Source organism: Pseudochaenichthys georgianus, chromosome 14 (assembly GCF_902827115.2).
Source record: "Pseudochaenichthys georgianus chromosome 14, fPseGeo1.2, whole genome shotgun sequence".
In the NCBI taxonomy this organism is placed as follows: domain Eukaryota; kingdom Metazoa; phylum Chordata; class Actinopteri; order Perciformes; family Channichthyidae; genus Pseudochaenichthys; species Pseudochaenichthys georgianus.
Window position 1 is genome coordinate 39,551,174 of NC_047516.1, and position 13,002 is coordinate 39,564,175.

Sequence of the window (13,002 nt, forward strand, 5' to 3'; positions counted from 1 at the left end):
ACAACACACTCATCCAAAACATATGCTCTTTGAATGACCTTTTAATCAAAGTTATATTTTCAACAATAAATAATTGTGTGCTTTTGTGCCCCGAGCAATTTAAGTAGCAAAATATAGTGTTGATCTCAGGCGCCGAAGGTAGCCTCCTCCCTTTAATGGTTGTCAAAGCAACAGCACGTGAGTATCGTCGGCTTCTCAACAAAGAAACATGGAAGTCTTACAGAGATACAACATTCCCTCACTCGTACTCAGCGTCATGTCAGAGAAATAGATACAGTGATTCAGAAGAAACAACAATGTAAACAAACACAAAGTAAAGCTGTCTTCAGAGGATGCATAGATGCAGATCAGAGAAACAACATCAAACTATATATGATTATTATTGGCTAGTTGCTGCAGTGTGGGGGGGGGGGGGGGGGGGGGGGGGGTCGCAGGGGGAACATGTGCACACAGTGCTGAGGTGGACAAACGACCATATTTATTCCTTACTTTTAGTTTAAATAAAACTCAAGAAATATGATAACAGTTCATATTCAAGACAAACTATCAGTGGAAAACATTCAGGAACATTCTGGAACATTCAAGCTGAGTGAAAAATGAAGCAATAAACTAAAATGAGTGAAAAAACTAAATAGAACATGTAACATACACAATAATCATTTATGAAGAAGTTATCATATGTTACAAGTGATGACTAAACCCTAGCAGTCCAGACTGGCTTCCAGGCGAGCAGCGTTATAGCTTCTCCTTTGAGGGGATCCAGATACAGGGTCCTGCATGTTCTTCTATGACCTGCTTGCAGTGGTTATAAATGTCCTCTAAGGTGTCTCCTTGAACCAGGGCTGCAAAGCAAAGGGAACTCTTTATGTACTCTGGAGCGTGTGGAGAACAGGCACATCAAGTCAAACATTCTGTCTCACTGACACCTTTTTTAAGTTCACAAATGCAATCATTCCACTAACACAATACACGTTTGTCCAGGCTGCATTCAACATGGTGCAATACTCTAAGACAAGTGGTCCCACAGTGCCGTTCCCTTCTAATGGTAGAAGTGACTCTTAGCTGACGAGTGGGAGCATCCTGATAGCTCAGGCCTGATGCAGCTCCACCTGTGAGTCAGCAGCTGCACCTGTGAGTCAGCAGCAGCTGCACCTGTGAGTCAGCAGCTCCACCTGTGAGTCAGCAGCTCCACCTGTGAGTCAGCAGCTGCACCTGTGAGTCAGCAGCTGCACCTGTGAGTCAGCAGCTCTGCCTGTGAGTCAGCAGCTGCACCTGTGAGTCAGCAGCTGCACCTGTGAGTCAGCAGCTGCACCTGTGAGTCAGCAGCTGCACCTGTGAGTCAGCAGCTCTGCCTGTGAGTCAGCAGCTGCACCTGTGAGTCAGCAGCTCTGATCCTCATATACTGTGAGCGACGAGCTGAATACAGATGCTTCACTGAGTCATGTGCTTCACTGAGTCACGTGCTTCACTGAGTCATGTTTTTCACTGAGTCACGTGCTTCACTGAGTCACGTGCTTCACTGAGTCACGTGCTTCACTGAGTCACGTGCTTCACTGAGTCACGTTTTTCACTGAGTCACGTGCTTCACTGAGTCACGTGCTTCACTGAGTCACGTGCTTCACTGAGTCACGTGCTTCACTGAGTCATGTTTTTCACTGAGTCATGTGCTTCACTGAGTCACGTGCTTCACTGAGTCACGTTTTTCACTGAGTCATGTGCTTCACTGAGTCACGTGCTTCACTGAGTCACGTGCTTCACTGAGTCACGTGCTTCACTGAGTCACGTGCTTCACTGAGTCACGTGCTTCACTGAGTCACGTGCTTCACTGAGTCACGTGCTTCTATTTACCTGTGAAGGATTCACCAAACTCCTGCTCCAGCTTTAAAGCTCTGTCAAACGTCTTCCGGGCCTGGTCCTCCGTCAGTCTCTTGTTCATGTCCCTGTGCCGGGCAAAGAACACCCCACACATCATTGTCTTTTACATGTGCTGCTGTGGCCGGGCGGCAGCAGTCAGCCTGAACTCATGTACTTTCCAGTATATGCTATATGTATATTGCCACGGCTTCATCTGGTTGTGAGACTGCTGTACTGCCTGTGTTCTAACTGAGAGCTGAAGCCATGATGTGGGCTCTCACCAAAGCCCCCCACTCACTCACTACATTACTTCTCTTCTGACCCCCTGCCGTGGATCAGAACCTCATACAGCAACTGGAGACATGCAGGCTTTCCCCTGACCTAGCCATTACAGGCAGTATTCACACTTTGAATGGATGCTTTATAACATTCCATATCTATCTGAAAGCAGGCAGTGGATCAGAACATCTTCGTGTTAAAGTGCTCAGTATTTCAGCGTGTATAAGTACATGATACTAAGGGGAATTCATAAAAAAGTGTTAGCAAATTCCATTTAGTCTTTCAGTTTTATGAAAAAGATTGTAGTAACTTTCATGAAAAACATAATAATAAAAGATGAATACTCACATTAGTGTATCAATAGACTTAGGTTTGATGAAGATGGCGATGGGATAGAGTTGTGCTACTTGTAGTCGCTTGATGGCGTTTCCAGACACGTCCAGAATGCAGTGTTTACCCTAACAGAGTCATAAGGAATGTACCACTTAAAGCCACTCAGATCATCACGTTTACCCTCAAAGCTGCAGGCGTTAATACATCTCATATGCTGTAAAACAGTGCCATGAAAAGCATCTTGTGAAATACATCCACGTGTCACAGAGTAGCCAGAGTGACAACCAGGAAGTGTACGGGATCCTGGCTTCTTAGTGCAGCTGATATTAACACACTGAGTCTCACCCTCTCCGCCACGTGCTTCACAGACTGGACGCTGGTCCCGTACAGATTATCGTTGTACTGCCCCGCCTCGATGAACTTGTGATCCTGGATGTCCTTCTCCATCTGCTCTCTGGACATCACAAAGTGGTAGTCTCTGCCGTCCACCTCGTAGTCCCTCTTCGGCCGAGTGGTATCTGTGGAGCAGGACCAAGCTCTTCATCACCGAGCAACCATCATACCTTCACACGATCAGTCGCCACTCGCTACATGTCCAGGAAACACATGCAGTGTTCTCTAACCCTCTGCACTGACTGTGAGCAGAGCCGCCCTCTGTGCCCTGCTTATCAATCAGACTCAGGAAGCAGGCTTCTGACTAAGTCACTAATGTGTGTGTGTGTGTGTGTGTGTGTGTGTGTGTGTGTGTGTGTTGATTCACATGTGCATTGATTCTTTGTACAATTAAACACTTTACAAACTAATTGTTCACACACCTGTTGACATCACATGAAGCCGGATGTTTGCGTTGCACTATGGCTGATAGTGTATCTTTATGTAGAGCACGTTGTGTTGCAATGTGTTAGAAAACATTTATATAATACATCTTTGAAGCGACTTTAGTTTGACTCCTTGTTTTATCACCGCATTCGGAGGCTGGCACATTGTAACATCGTTCTTTACAATCAATGGATCTGCACCATTAGTTATTATTTCAAAGTTGCTCTAGGAAAAGTGTCGTTCTGAAACCTCTTAAGAGCACAGGCCGCACCCACCTTTACCAAAGTCCTCTTAGAGCCACATTCTGAAACCTCTTAAGAGCACAGGCCGCACCCACCTTTACCAAAGTCCTCTTAGAGCCACATTCTGAAACCTCTTAAGAGCACAGGCCGCACCCACCTTTACCAAAGTCCTCTGAGAGCCACATTCTGAAACCTCTTAAGAGCACAGGCCGCACCCACCTTTACCAAAGTCCTCTGAGAGCCACATTCTGAAACCTCTTAAGAGCACAGGCCGCACCCACCTTTACCAAAGTCCTCTTAGAGCCACATTCTGAAACCTCTTAAGAGCACAGGCCGCACCCACCTTTACCAAAGTCCTCTTAGAGCCACATTCTGAAACCTCTTAAGAGCACAGGCCGCACCCACCTTTACTAAAGTCCTCTTAGAGCCACATTCTGAAACCTCTTAAGAGCACAGGCCGCACCCACCTTTACCAAAGTCCTCTTAGAGCCACAATCTGAAACCTCTTAAGAGCACAGGCCGCACCCACCTTTACCAAAGTCCTCTTAGAGCCACATTCTGAAACCTCTTAAGAGCACAGGCCGCACCCACCTTTACCAAAGTCCTCTTAGAGCCACATTCTGAAACCTCTTAAGAGCACAGGCCGCACCCACCTTTACCAAAGTCCTCTTAGAGCCACATTCTGAAACCTCTTAAGAGCACAGGCCGCAACCCACCTTTACCAAAGTCCTCTTAACAGAGCCACATTCTGAAACCTCTTAAGAGCACAGGCCGCACCCACCTTTACCAAAGTCCTCTTAGAGCCACATTCTGAAACCTCTTAAGAGCACAGGCCGCACCCACCTTTACCAAAGTCCTCTTAACAGAGCCACATTCTGAAACCTCTTAAGAGCACAGGCCGCATCCACCTTTACCAAAGTCCTCTTAGAGCCACATTCTGAAACCTCTTAAGAGCACAGGCCGCACCCACCTTTACCAAAGTCCTCTTAACAGAGCCATGGCATTGCAGATCTTTAACGTGGTGCATCAACTCTCCCTCTAACTGCACTCACGCGCACAGAGCGCTCGGTGCCGTACCCACGCTGCCCTGTTCACATGCACCTTAAATATATCAACTCACTGCTAAAGGGTTTTATGAAATGTGTACAAGCGAGAAAATGATGGACAATACATGTCACAATCTATGTTTTGACTTTGTTACTAAGTCAACTTAACTTGTGTGGTTTGTTCATGTATGTTCTATAGCTGTTTGAATGTTCTTAGAGTTTGGAAGAGAGGCAATTCCTTATTGAACATTGTTAACATACAATTGTAAAGAAAACTTAACACGGATATCTTTAAAATCAAGAAGAAAGTTGATTCCTGATTCTTCTACGGAAAAGGAAGGAGTACATGATTTGATTGAAAACAAATATGCAGTATCCTAAGAGTTGAAATGATATTCTGCACAAACAGCAATGCCACAGGAAACAGAGGGGCCCCCTTCCACAGCACTCACTTTCTAAACAGAGGGGACCCCTTCCACAGCACTCACTTTCTAAACAGAGGGGCCCCCTTCCACAGCACTCACTTTCTAAACAGAGGGGACCCCTTCCACAGCACTCACTTTCTAAACAGAGGGGACCCCTTCCACAGCACTCACTTTCTAAACAGAGGGGCCCCCTTCCACAGCACTCACTTTCTAAACAGAGGGGACCCCTTCCACAGCACTCACTTTCTAAACAGAGGGGCCCCCTTCCACAGCACTCACTTTCTAAACAGAGGGGACCCCTTCCACAGCACTCACTTTCTAAACAGAGGGGACCCCTTCCACAGCACTCACTTTCTAAACAGAGGGGCCCCCTTCCACAGCACTCACTTTCTAAACAGAGGGGCCCTCTTCCACAGCACTCACTTTCTAAACAGAGGGGCCCCCTTCCACAGCACTCACTTTCTAAACAGAGGGGCCCCCTTCCACAGCACTCACTTTCTAAACAGAGGGGCCCTCTTCCACAGCACTCACTTTCTAAACAGAGGGGCCCCCTTCCACAGCACTCACTTTGTAAACAGAGGCTCAGGATCCACTCACCTTGGGGCCCGGACGCGTGAGCAGCTTTACGCGGTGTGAAAGGTGTGTTCCAGTACAAGAGATGAGGCGATTAGAACATGCAAAACAAACAGTTAAAACATGCAGAGAGGAATCTGTTAGGATGAACACATCGTGAAAGCATCCTGCTGCTGTTCCCTGATACGCAGAGTCAGGAGAGCAGGGGAGCTCACACACCTCATGCCATGCTGCTACGTGTTAGCATGCAGCCTAACTTCACACACTTTGAGATGAACCGTTGTTTTACTTGATTGCTTACGTGGAACACAAGATCCAAACTTCTCAGGGAATTCTGAAATCAGGTCATCGTTGATTCTGTCCTTCATCGGCCCCAGGATGATGACGGGTCTGGCATAATTAACTGGAAGACAACACAAATGTTGACAGCATCCTTCCAGCATCGTTGATGGTTTTTTTAAGAATGAAAATACACCATATAAAGGTTATTTTTCATAGTTGTCGGCTTTAGTTCTTGTTTGTGTGAATAGTGATTCCTGCTGACACTGCTCTGGCTCCTGGTCGAAGCTCCACGAGTGATACAAGCTCACTTCAAACAGTTCATTATATAATTAAGTATCTATTATATTTAAATTGAATATACTACTATATACACCAATATCTTTAGAAGCTTTTACAGCAGACTACCATCACTTATCTCTAGTGCTGTCTTCTGGGTAAAAGTGTGCTGTTTGCAAACTGGCTACAGTTACAGTTACAGTTACACTTATACAAGAAAGACTACATGTGTCTAACACAGTTTCAACACGAATGTATATACAACATTGAAACACACCAACTATAGATATACATAACAGTTATTAAGCAAAGCATAGTAACTTAACTGTGTGTTTTCATTGTGGCTGTCTTTTCACTAAGTTAAGCCTCCTGGTCGGGCAACCCAGTCTCACGGCATTTCGTGTTCACCAACACGATTTTTAATCTATTGATTCGTGTTCACCATCACGATTTGCCCCTTTTTTTCGTGTTGCACAGCACGATTTTAAAAGCAATGTATTTCTACTGGTAGTAGGCTTGTTTGAGACACATTGCGGCTCGCCTCGAAAGTAGACGAGAGTAGCCGATCGCAGCCGGGGGAGGTGTCAAAAAGCTCGTCTTAAGTCGGACAGCTCGGACTCGGAGTCGGCTTGACTGGCTGGGTTTGCAATGGCGGAAATTGCGTTGGCGTTTGCAAAACTGATAGGTGGACAGGCTACAAATGATCAGTCCCTTCAGATCCGCACACATGAAGCTTCATGAGCATGCATTGAACAGACCTGCTGCTGTGTTAATTCTTTAGCTGCCACTTTAAGCTTTATGATGTGTACAACATGGATGTCATTTGATTTAATCTTGCCATCTTAAATGATGTATTCAATAAATAAGGTTAAACCAAATCATTACATTACAATAGATTTTATTTTAATGATTTGGTTTAACTTAGAGAGAAACGTTATTGTTATTGCACATATTACAGGTACTGAGACAACGAAATGCAGTTTAGCTTCTAACCAGGTGCAACAAGCAGTGAGGTGGAAAGTAATGTACACAATCTACAGAATAACATCTAGAATGAATTGAATGATGAATAAACAGTGGGGTATGAATACACTAGATATCAGCCTGTGAGCAGTATGAACAGTGTGTATGAATATGCTAAGATATATAAAGTATGAAAACGGTAAGCAGTATAGTATAAAATATATAGATATTAATTTCATGATGATAAACATTGTGGAACAATGATGAAAAATGGGAATGGATGTGGCGATGTAAAACTGACACAAAACAACACAAACTTTTGCCAGCCAATGGGAGAGTTTCATCAGCAGCACGTGGTAAAAACCACCAATGAGCGCTCAGCTCGAGATACCAGTGAGCCGTTTCCCATCAAGCATTTCGCTTCCGCAGCTCGTGGAGAGCAACTGCGCCAACTCGCCTCGCCTCGCTCTCAAGGCTGCGGGCGTCTTTGTCCCGCGAGATTTCAAAGTCTCATGTGGGCGAGCCTCCAGAGCAAGTCGGACAAAATGACTAACCATCATGCAACGCACTAGCAAGACGTTGATCGCAACTGCGCAGGTCTGCGCAGGTCTTGCTTGTCTCAAACAAGCCTAGTGTGTTTCGTGCCTGCAGGCGGCAGCACGTCTTTTTCTCCGGTCGGGTCGTGGAAGACCGGAAGCTGTGTGGTTCATAAAAACATGTTCTTACTCAATATCAAGCCACAGTTATTGCTTTTATTTTAAATCGTATAATTTCGGACTTCTGTTGCCGTCTGTGAGGAAAATAAATGGGGCTCAGAGCCTCAGGATACTGAAATCTGTATTTTTAAATATTTTTTTCCTTCTAATTCGTTATTCTTTTCAAAATAACACACTGTTATTTACTCACCAATAACACACAATTATCCTTGCTTTTATTTATTGGTTTAATTCCATAATCTCGGGCTTTTTTGGCGTCCGTCAGGAACTGAATTTCAAAATAAAAATAACCGGAAACAGACGAAGGCATTTCGAGCGATTACCCAAGATCCTCAGCTATGGTTTTAAGCTCGCTGATTGGATGTGTTAGCCGCAATGCATGCTGGGATTTGGTGTTTATATTATATGAAATCCGGAAAACATTTTAAAAGAATAAAAGAATACTTAATTCCGAGTGCTCTTGCTTTTCTCTTTGAAAGTCATCACATAACCATGGCCGTATCCACCATTGAGGTCACCGAGGTCCGGACCTCGGTAATATTTTCCGAGCTGTGTATAACAAAACTTGTGAAATAATTGCACTAAACGGGGTTCTTTGTAGTACTTCCATTTACTGACCATGGGGGCGCTGCATAACTACGTAGCCTCTGTTAAAGCAAACAGAAGAAGACGACATGTATCAACAAACCACCGCAGCCCGGGCCCTTTCTCATTTTATCAAATCCCCCTCCTCGACTCCTCGACTCCTCGGTCCTCCGGTAGTGACCCGGAAATGAATTTCAGCGCGCCATGTTGAAGGACATCTCATTTCTCTAAATGCACTTCGAGGACCGAGGATCGAGCGTCGAGGAGGCTCTCTGGAGGAGCTATGACCGAGGATACACTGATGGGTCCTCCACGGCTGCTTCGTGGATGCATTTCCGGGAACAGAGATGTTTCAAAGACTCGTGACGCACGGCCGGACTGATCTCAGCCAATGACAGCTCTGCATGCATCCCCTGGATATTATTTTATTAACTGCTTTCATCGCGACGCGATGTTTACAGTGAGAACAGCTGTGAGGTCCGTGCAGAAAGCAGAGCAGTGTGTATAATATATATCACTCAGTAGAACAGGCCTACTCTTTTTGCTTTAGTTTAGTAGATATCTACAAACAAAGAGTCCATATTTTTCTAAAACCATTTAGTGCTTCACAATAAAATACACAACAGCTGTAGCCTGTTTTAGGAGCTGTATGTGCGTGTGTGTGGTGTAGGTGTGTGGTACAGTGTGTGCGTAGATGCAGCGGACAGACAGGTATCAGTTGATTTGGTGTCCTCTGCTTACTTTTAATACTTGTAAATAAAACTTTTGGCCCGTAATTTATTTTCCACATTGTAGCAACCAGAGAGGGGGGGGGGGGATATATCCAGTCTCTGATAGTGTTACGTTATTATGAGAGTGCTCTGCTTGATTCTGAAATTGTATATATTTATATAAATATATACATATATATATGTGTGTGTGTGTGTCCGCATCTGTAGCCTGTTATTGTCTCATTATACCGCACTGTGAATGAATCAAAGTAAATATATAAGTCATCATGAACACATCTGTCCATCAGACAGAGGGCTGCTGTGCCTCCTGTCATCATTAATGGACGTCTCTTTAAAATGACCGCTCAGAGGAGAGGAGTTCTCATTTCTCTAACCGCCTGCTGCTTCCACTCCTCTCTCCTCGGTTCCCCTCCTCGGCTCCTCCGCTCGCATCTCCTGTGGGCGGGACTAAGTATCGAGGATAGGAGTCGAGGAGGGGAATCGAGGAGGGGAGTTCGAGAAATGAGAAAGGGCCCCGGACTTGTATCGGAGCAGCGAAGGAGTGAAGAAGTATCTAGAGATCTGAGTCCAGCGGGCTGATTGTGTTTCTGTTCATCAGGGCCCAAGAGTTCAAAACTTTTAATCTCAATCAGATCCGATCAGATTTTGAAATCCCATGTTTTGTGATCCAGGATCAGACAAATCGGACAGATTTTGTCCCTGGAGTTCAAAGCATTTCAGGATAGGATCACCCTGATCCAGATTACGACTTTTCAAGATGACTCGATCCTGAATATCAGTGCTTTAATCCTACCGAGCGCCATCTAGTGGACATGAAAAATAATACAAGGAAGACAAGAGAGATTGCAGAGACTTCTATTGTCCGCACTTACTTTGAAAGGTGATGACAGATGATGGACTTTTTTTTTGTTGAAGATATTTTTTCTTTAATCTAAATAACATTTGTGATTGACAATCTTTGTTGTGATACTTTCATGAGCATAAACATTTATGTCATCAACATTTGGTTGAAAACAAAATAGGGCACCACAAACGTGAGCAAAAAATGAAAAATAAAATTGATTTGCCATGAAGGCTAAAAATTGTGTATTATTTCAGTTAACAAACTTTGCCATCTTATTTATATTGAAACATATTTTTAAATAAATGGCACAGTACATTTTGCTCTGGTAATCCACTGGAAATCCACCCCTCTGGTGGGATCAGGATAATCCAGTTATTTGGGATCAAACTGATCCCAATCCTGTGTTGTTGGTTTGAACTACCCGTTTTGAAGATTTGATCCAGATTAAAGCTTGGATTGGATTTCCTGATCTGATCGGATATCAAAGTGATCCTAATCCTGTTGTTTGGTTTTGAACTCCCCAAAATCCAAATCTGATCTGATCAGATAGGGATTAAAAGTGTTGAACTCCTGGGCCCAGGACATCATATGACCAGCAGATCCTGTGTGAACGCACTACGTTAGTCAGTGGACGTCCGACAACATGCACACTAACTGATATTGCAGCTATAGGCTATACTTTGGTTTAAATTGCGTGAATAAACTAGCTAGAGAGCTAAAGTTAATTACGTTCATCCAATGTCAGAAGGATTACCTTTTAACAAACGTTGTAATGCTTTTCTTTCATTTCAATTTGAGTAAAACATTGAAGATATAACATTGTATTGTTTTCTTTTTACACTGACTCAGATATAATGAAAAGACCACGTCAGTTGAAGCTCAGCGTTAGTAAGGAAGAGACAGGACAGGCAGAGAGAAAGAGAGAGAGAGAAAGTGATGGAAGTCAGGGAGGAACTGGAGTCACACAACATAATGTAGGCTTAATAAGCCCATCTATTTATCTATCTATGTATCTATAACAATAGTCTTCATTTACAACAGGCATAATTTTAATACATACATAACTGTAATATCTATTACAGTTATGATGTCATAATAACATACACTTGTATAAAACACAATTTGCTTACATCTTTGTTCTCTTTTGAGAATCAAACAAAACAGATTTAAATTAAAAAAAGAATGCAAACAAACAAGTGAAATGAACTAAATAGCTGAATTGCTTTTAATTCACTGGCAGGAGCGACAAGTGAGGAGGAGACAAGTGAGGAGCGACAAGTGAGGAGGAGCAAACAGTGAACAACGAGGGAGTAGAGGACAGAGAGAGTAAAGAACAGGAAGAAGACAGAGAGACTAAAGACGATGGAAGAGAGGGTGCAGGTTATGGAAAGGAGAGAGACATGGAAAATGAATGTTGACAATGTGTTGTGATCATTTTATCCTCTTCTGCATGTCCAGATCATTAATAGTAACAAACAACTGATTCTTATGTATTAGACTTTAAAAATAATTGATGCTGACATTGTCAGCCCGCTGACATGGTTTGAAATCACAGGACTTAAAAAGCACCTAACTAGATCATGAACATCCCAAAAGTCTCGGGGGGTATCCCCCGAACCCCGATAGCATGTTTGGACCTCGGTATTTAGGAAATCCTGGATACAGCCCTGCACATAACGGCATTGTAATACACGGTTCGGCTGCATTGTATATCACAGATCTGCCGTAGTTCTTTATTTAGAGAGCCCTGATGAGAAGACCTTTGGAAAAACTGGAAGAAATGCCGCCGAAACTGAATACTTGACGTGGATCATAAATATATCAACAATTAAACAACATCTTCAATTTCTCTTCACACAATACGTCTCCTTGCAGTATCAACACTAATTCGGCTGACTTTTACATTTGATCTAATTCATAGATAGGTTATATTTACACCATAACGGTGCACAGCTGATAGAAAAGGACTGTAGTTTTTAAAGATATTACTGATTTTCTTTGAATGTAAGAATGTAAATACTGAGTCTGAAATAGTATAGCAATATGCTGTAAAATTATGTGAAAGCATGCATACAACTATACATCTTCAGATGTTGTACATACACACTAATAATACAAAGTTATTATGGCTGTGTGTACCTTGTGTACACCTCCTAGTGGTTAAAGCACGTTATTGAATTATTGTTTTTATGTGTTATATTTGATTAAAAAAATATTAAGAATACATACTTTCATAGGGGGAAAGTATAAATATAGAAATATAGAATATAAAAAATCAAGAAGATACTATAAGTGATCTCTACAATAAAACAGTTTAGTGCAGGATGTACAAAGATATTAATTGGAGGAGGTGCAAAACAGAAAAACGGATTAACCTTTATTTAAACATTAAATAACAGATTAAAGTCAGATTAAGAAATGTGCAGAATATAACAGTTTAATGGTGGTGGTACACACATATTGATAGATGTCTTGTAATGCACTGTTGAGGAACCTGTGACCCAAGTTTTTCATTCATTGCATAACTACACCGTAGTTGTGTATGATATGTCAATAAACCTTTGAAAATCTTGAAAGGGATGTGCAAAATAGCCATAATATACAGTCTTTAATTAACTATTAGTAGAGAATAACGAGTAATGAATATACTTTATTACTTGTTTCCATTCATGTCAATTGCAGATACATGTTTAGTCTTCTCAAGCACCAACTATCAAATATCTCTCCTGATTGTTGGCACTTGACAATCACCTTACCTGAATTTTACTCAGGTGTAACTAAAGTCTGATTTAAGGGTTTTTATATTTCACATCATTAATCAGAATCTGCAAAGTAACTCAAATAAATGCAGTGGAGTAAAAATACCAGGTTAACCTCTGAATTGTAGTGGAGTAGAATTACAAAGTAGCAATGAGCTGTCATGTGGGTATATATTAATGCTGCGCATTATGGACACAAGCGATTTTCACCCATTTATTAATTATATGTTTTACATTTGATAACACCAATGTGTTTAATACTGGCAACTTCTAAT

General features: G+C 42.6%; 1 protein-coding gene across 3 annotated transcripts in view; it reads right to left on the reverse strand.

The window, feature by feature from the left end:
• Positions 1–435: 435 nt before the first annotated feature.
• dlg2 (discs, large homolog 2 (Drosophila)) overlaps positions 436–13,002 on the reverse strand; it is a 407,394-nt gene continuing 394,827 nt past the window's right edge. For all 3 annotated transcript variants that reach the window (XM_034098934.2, XM_034098932.1, XM_034098935.1), the window contains 5 exons: positions 5,873–5,974; positions 2,812–2,984; positions 2,482–2,591; positions 1,849–1,940; positions 436–842 (listed from right to left, as the gene is read on the reverse strand). In XM_034098934.2, coding sequence (XP_033954825.1) covers positions 736–842; positions 1,849–1,940; positions 2,482–2,591; positions 2,812–2,984; positions 5,873–5,974 — 584 coding nt within the window. In that variant the 3' untranslated portion in view covers positions 436–735. The remainder of the gene's footprint in view (positions 843–1,848; positions 1,941–2,481; positions 2,592–2,811; positions 2,985–5,872; positions 5,975–13,002) is intronic.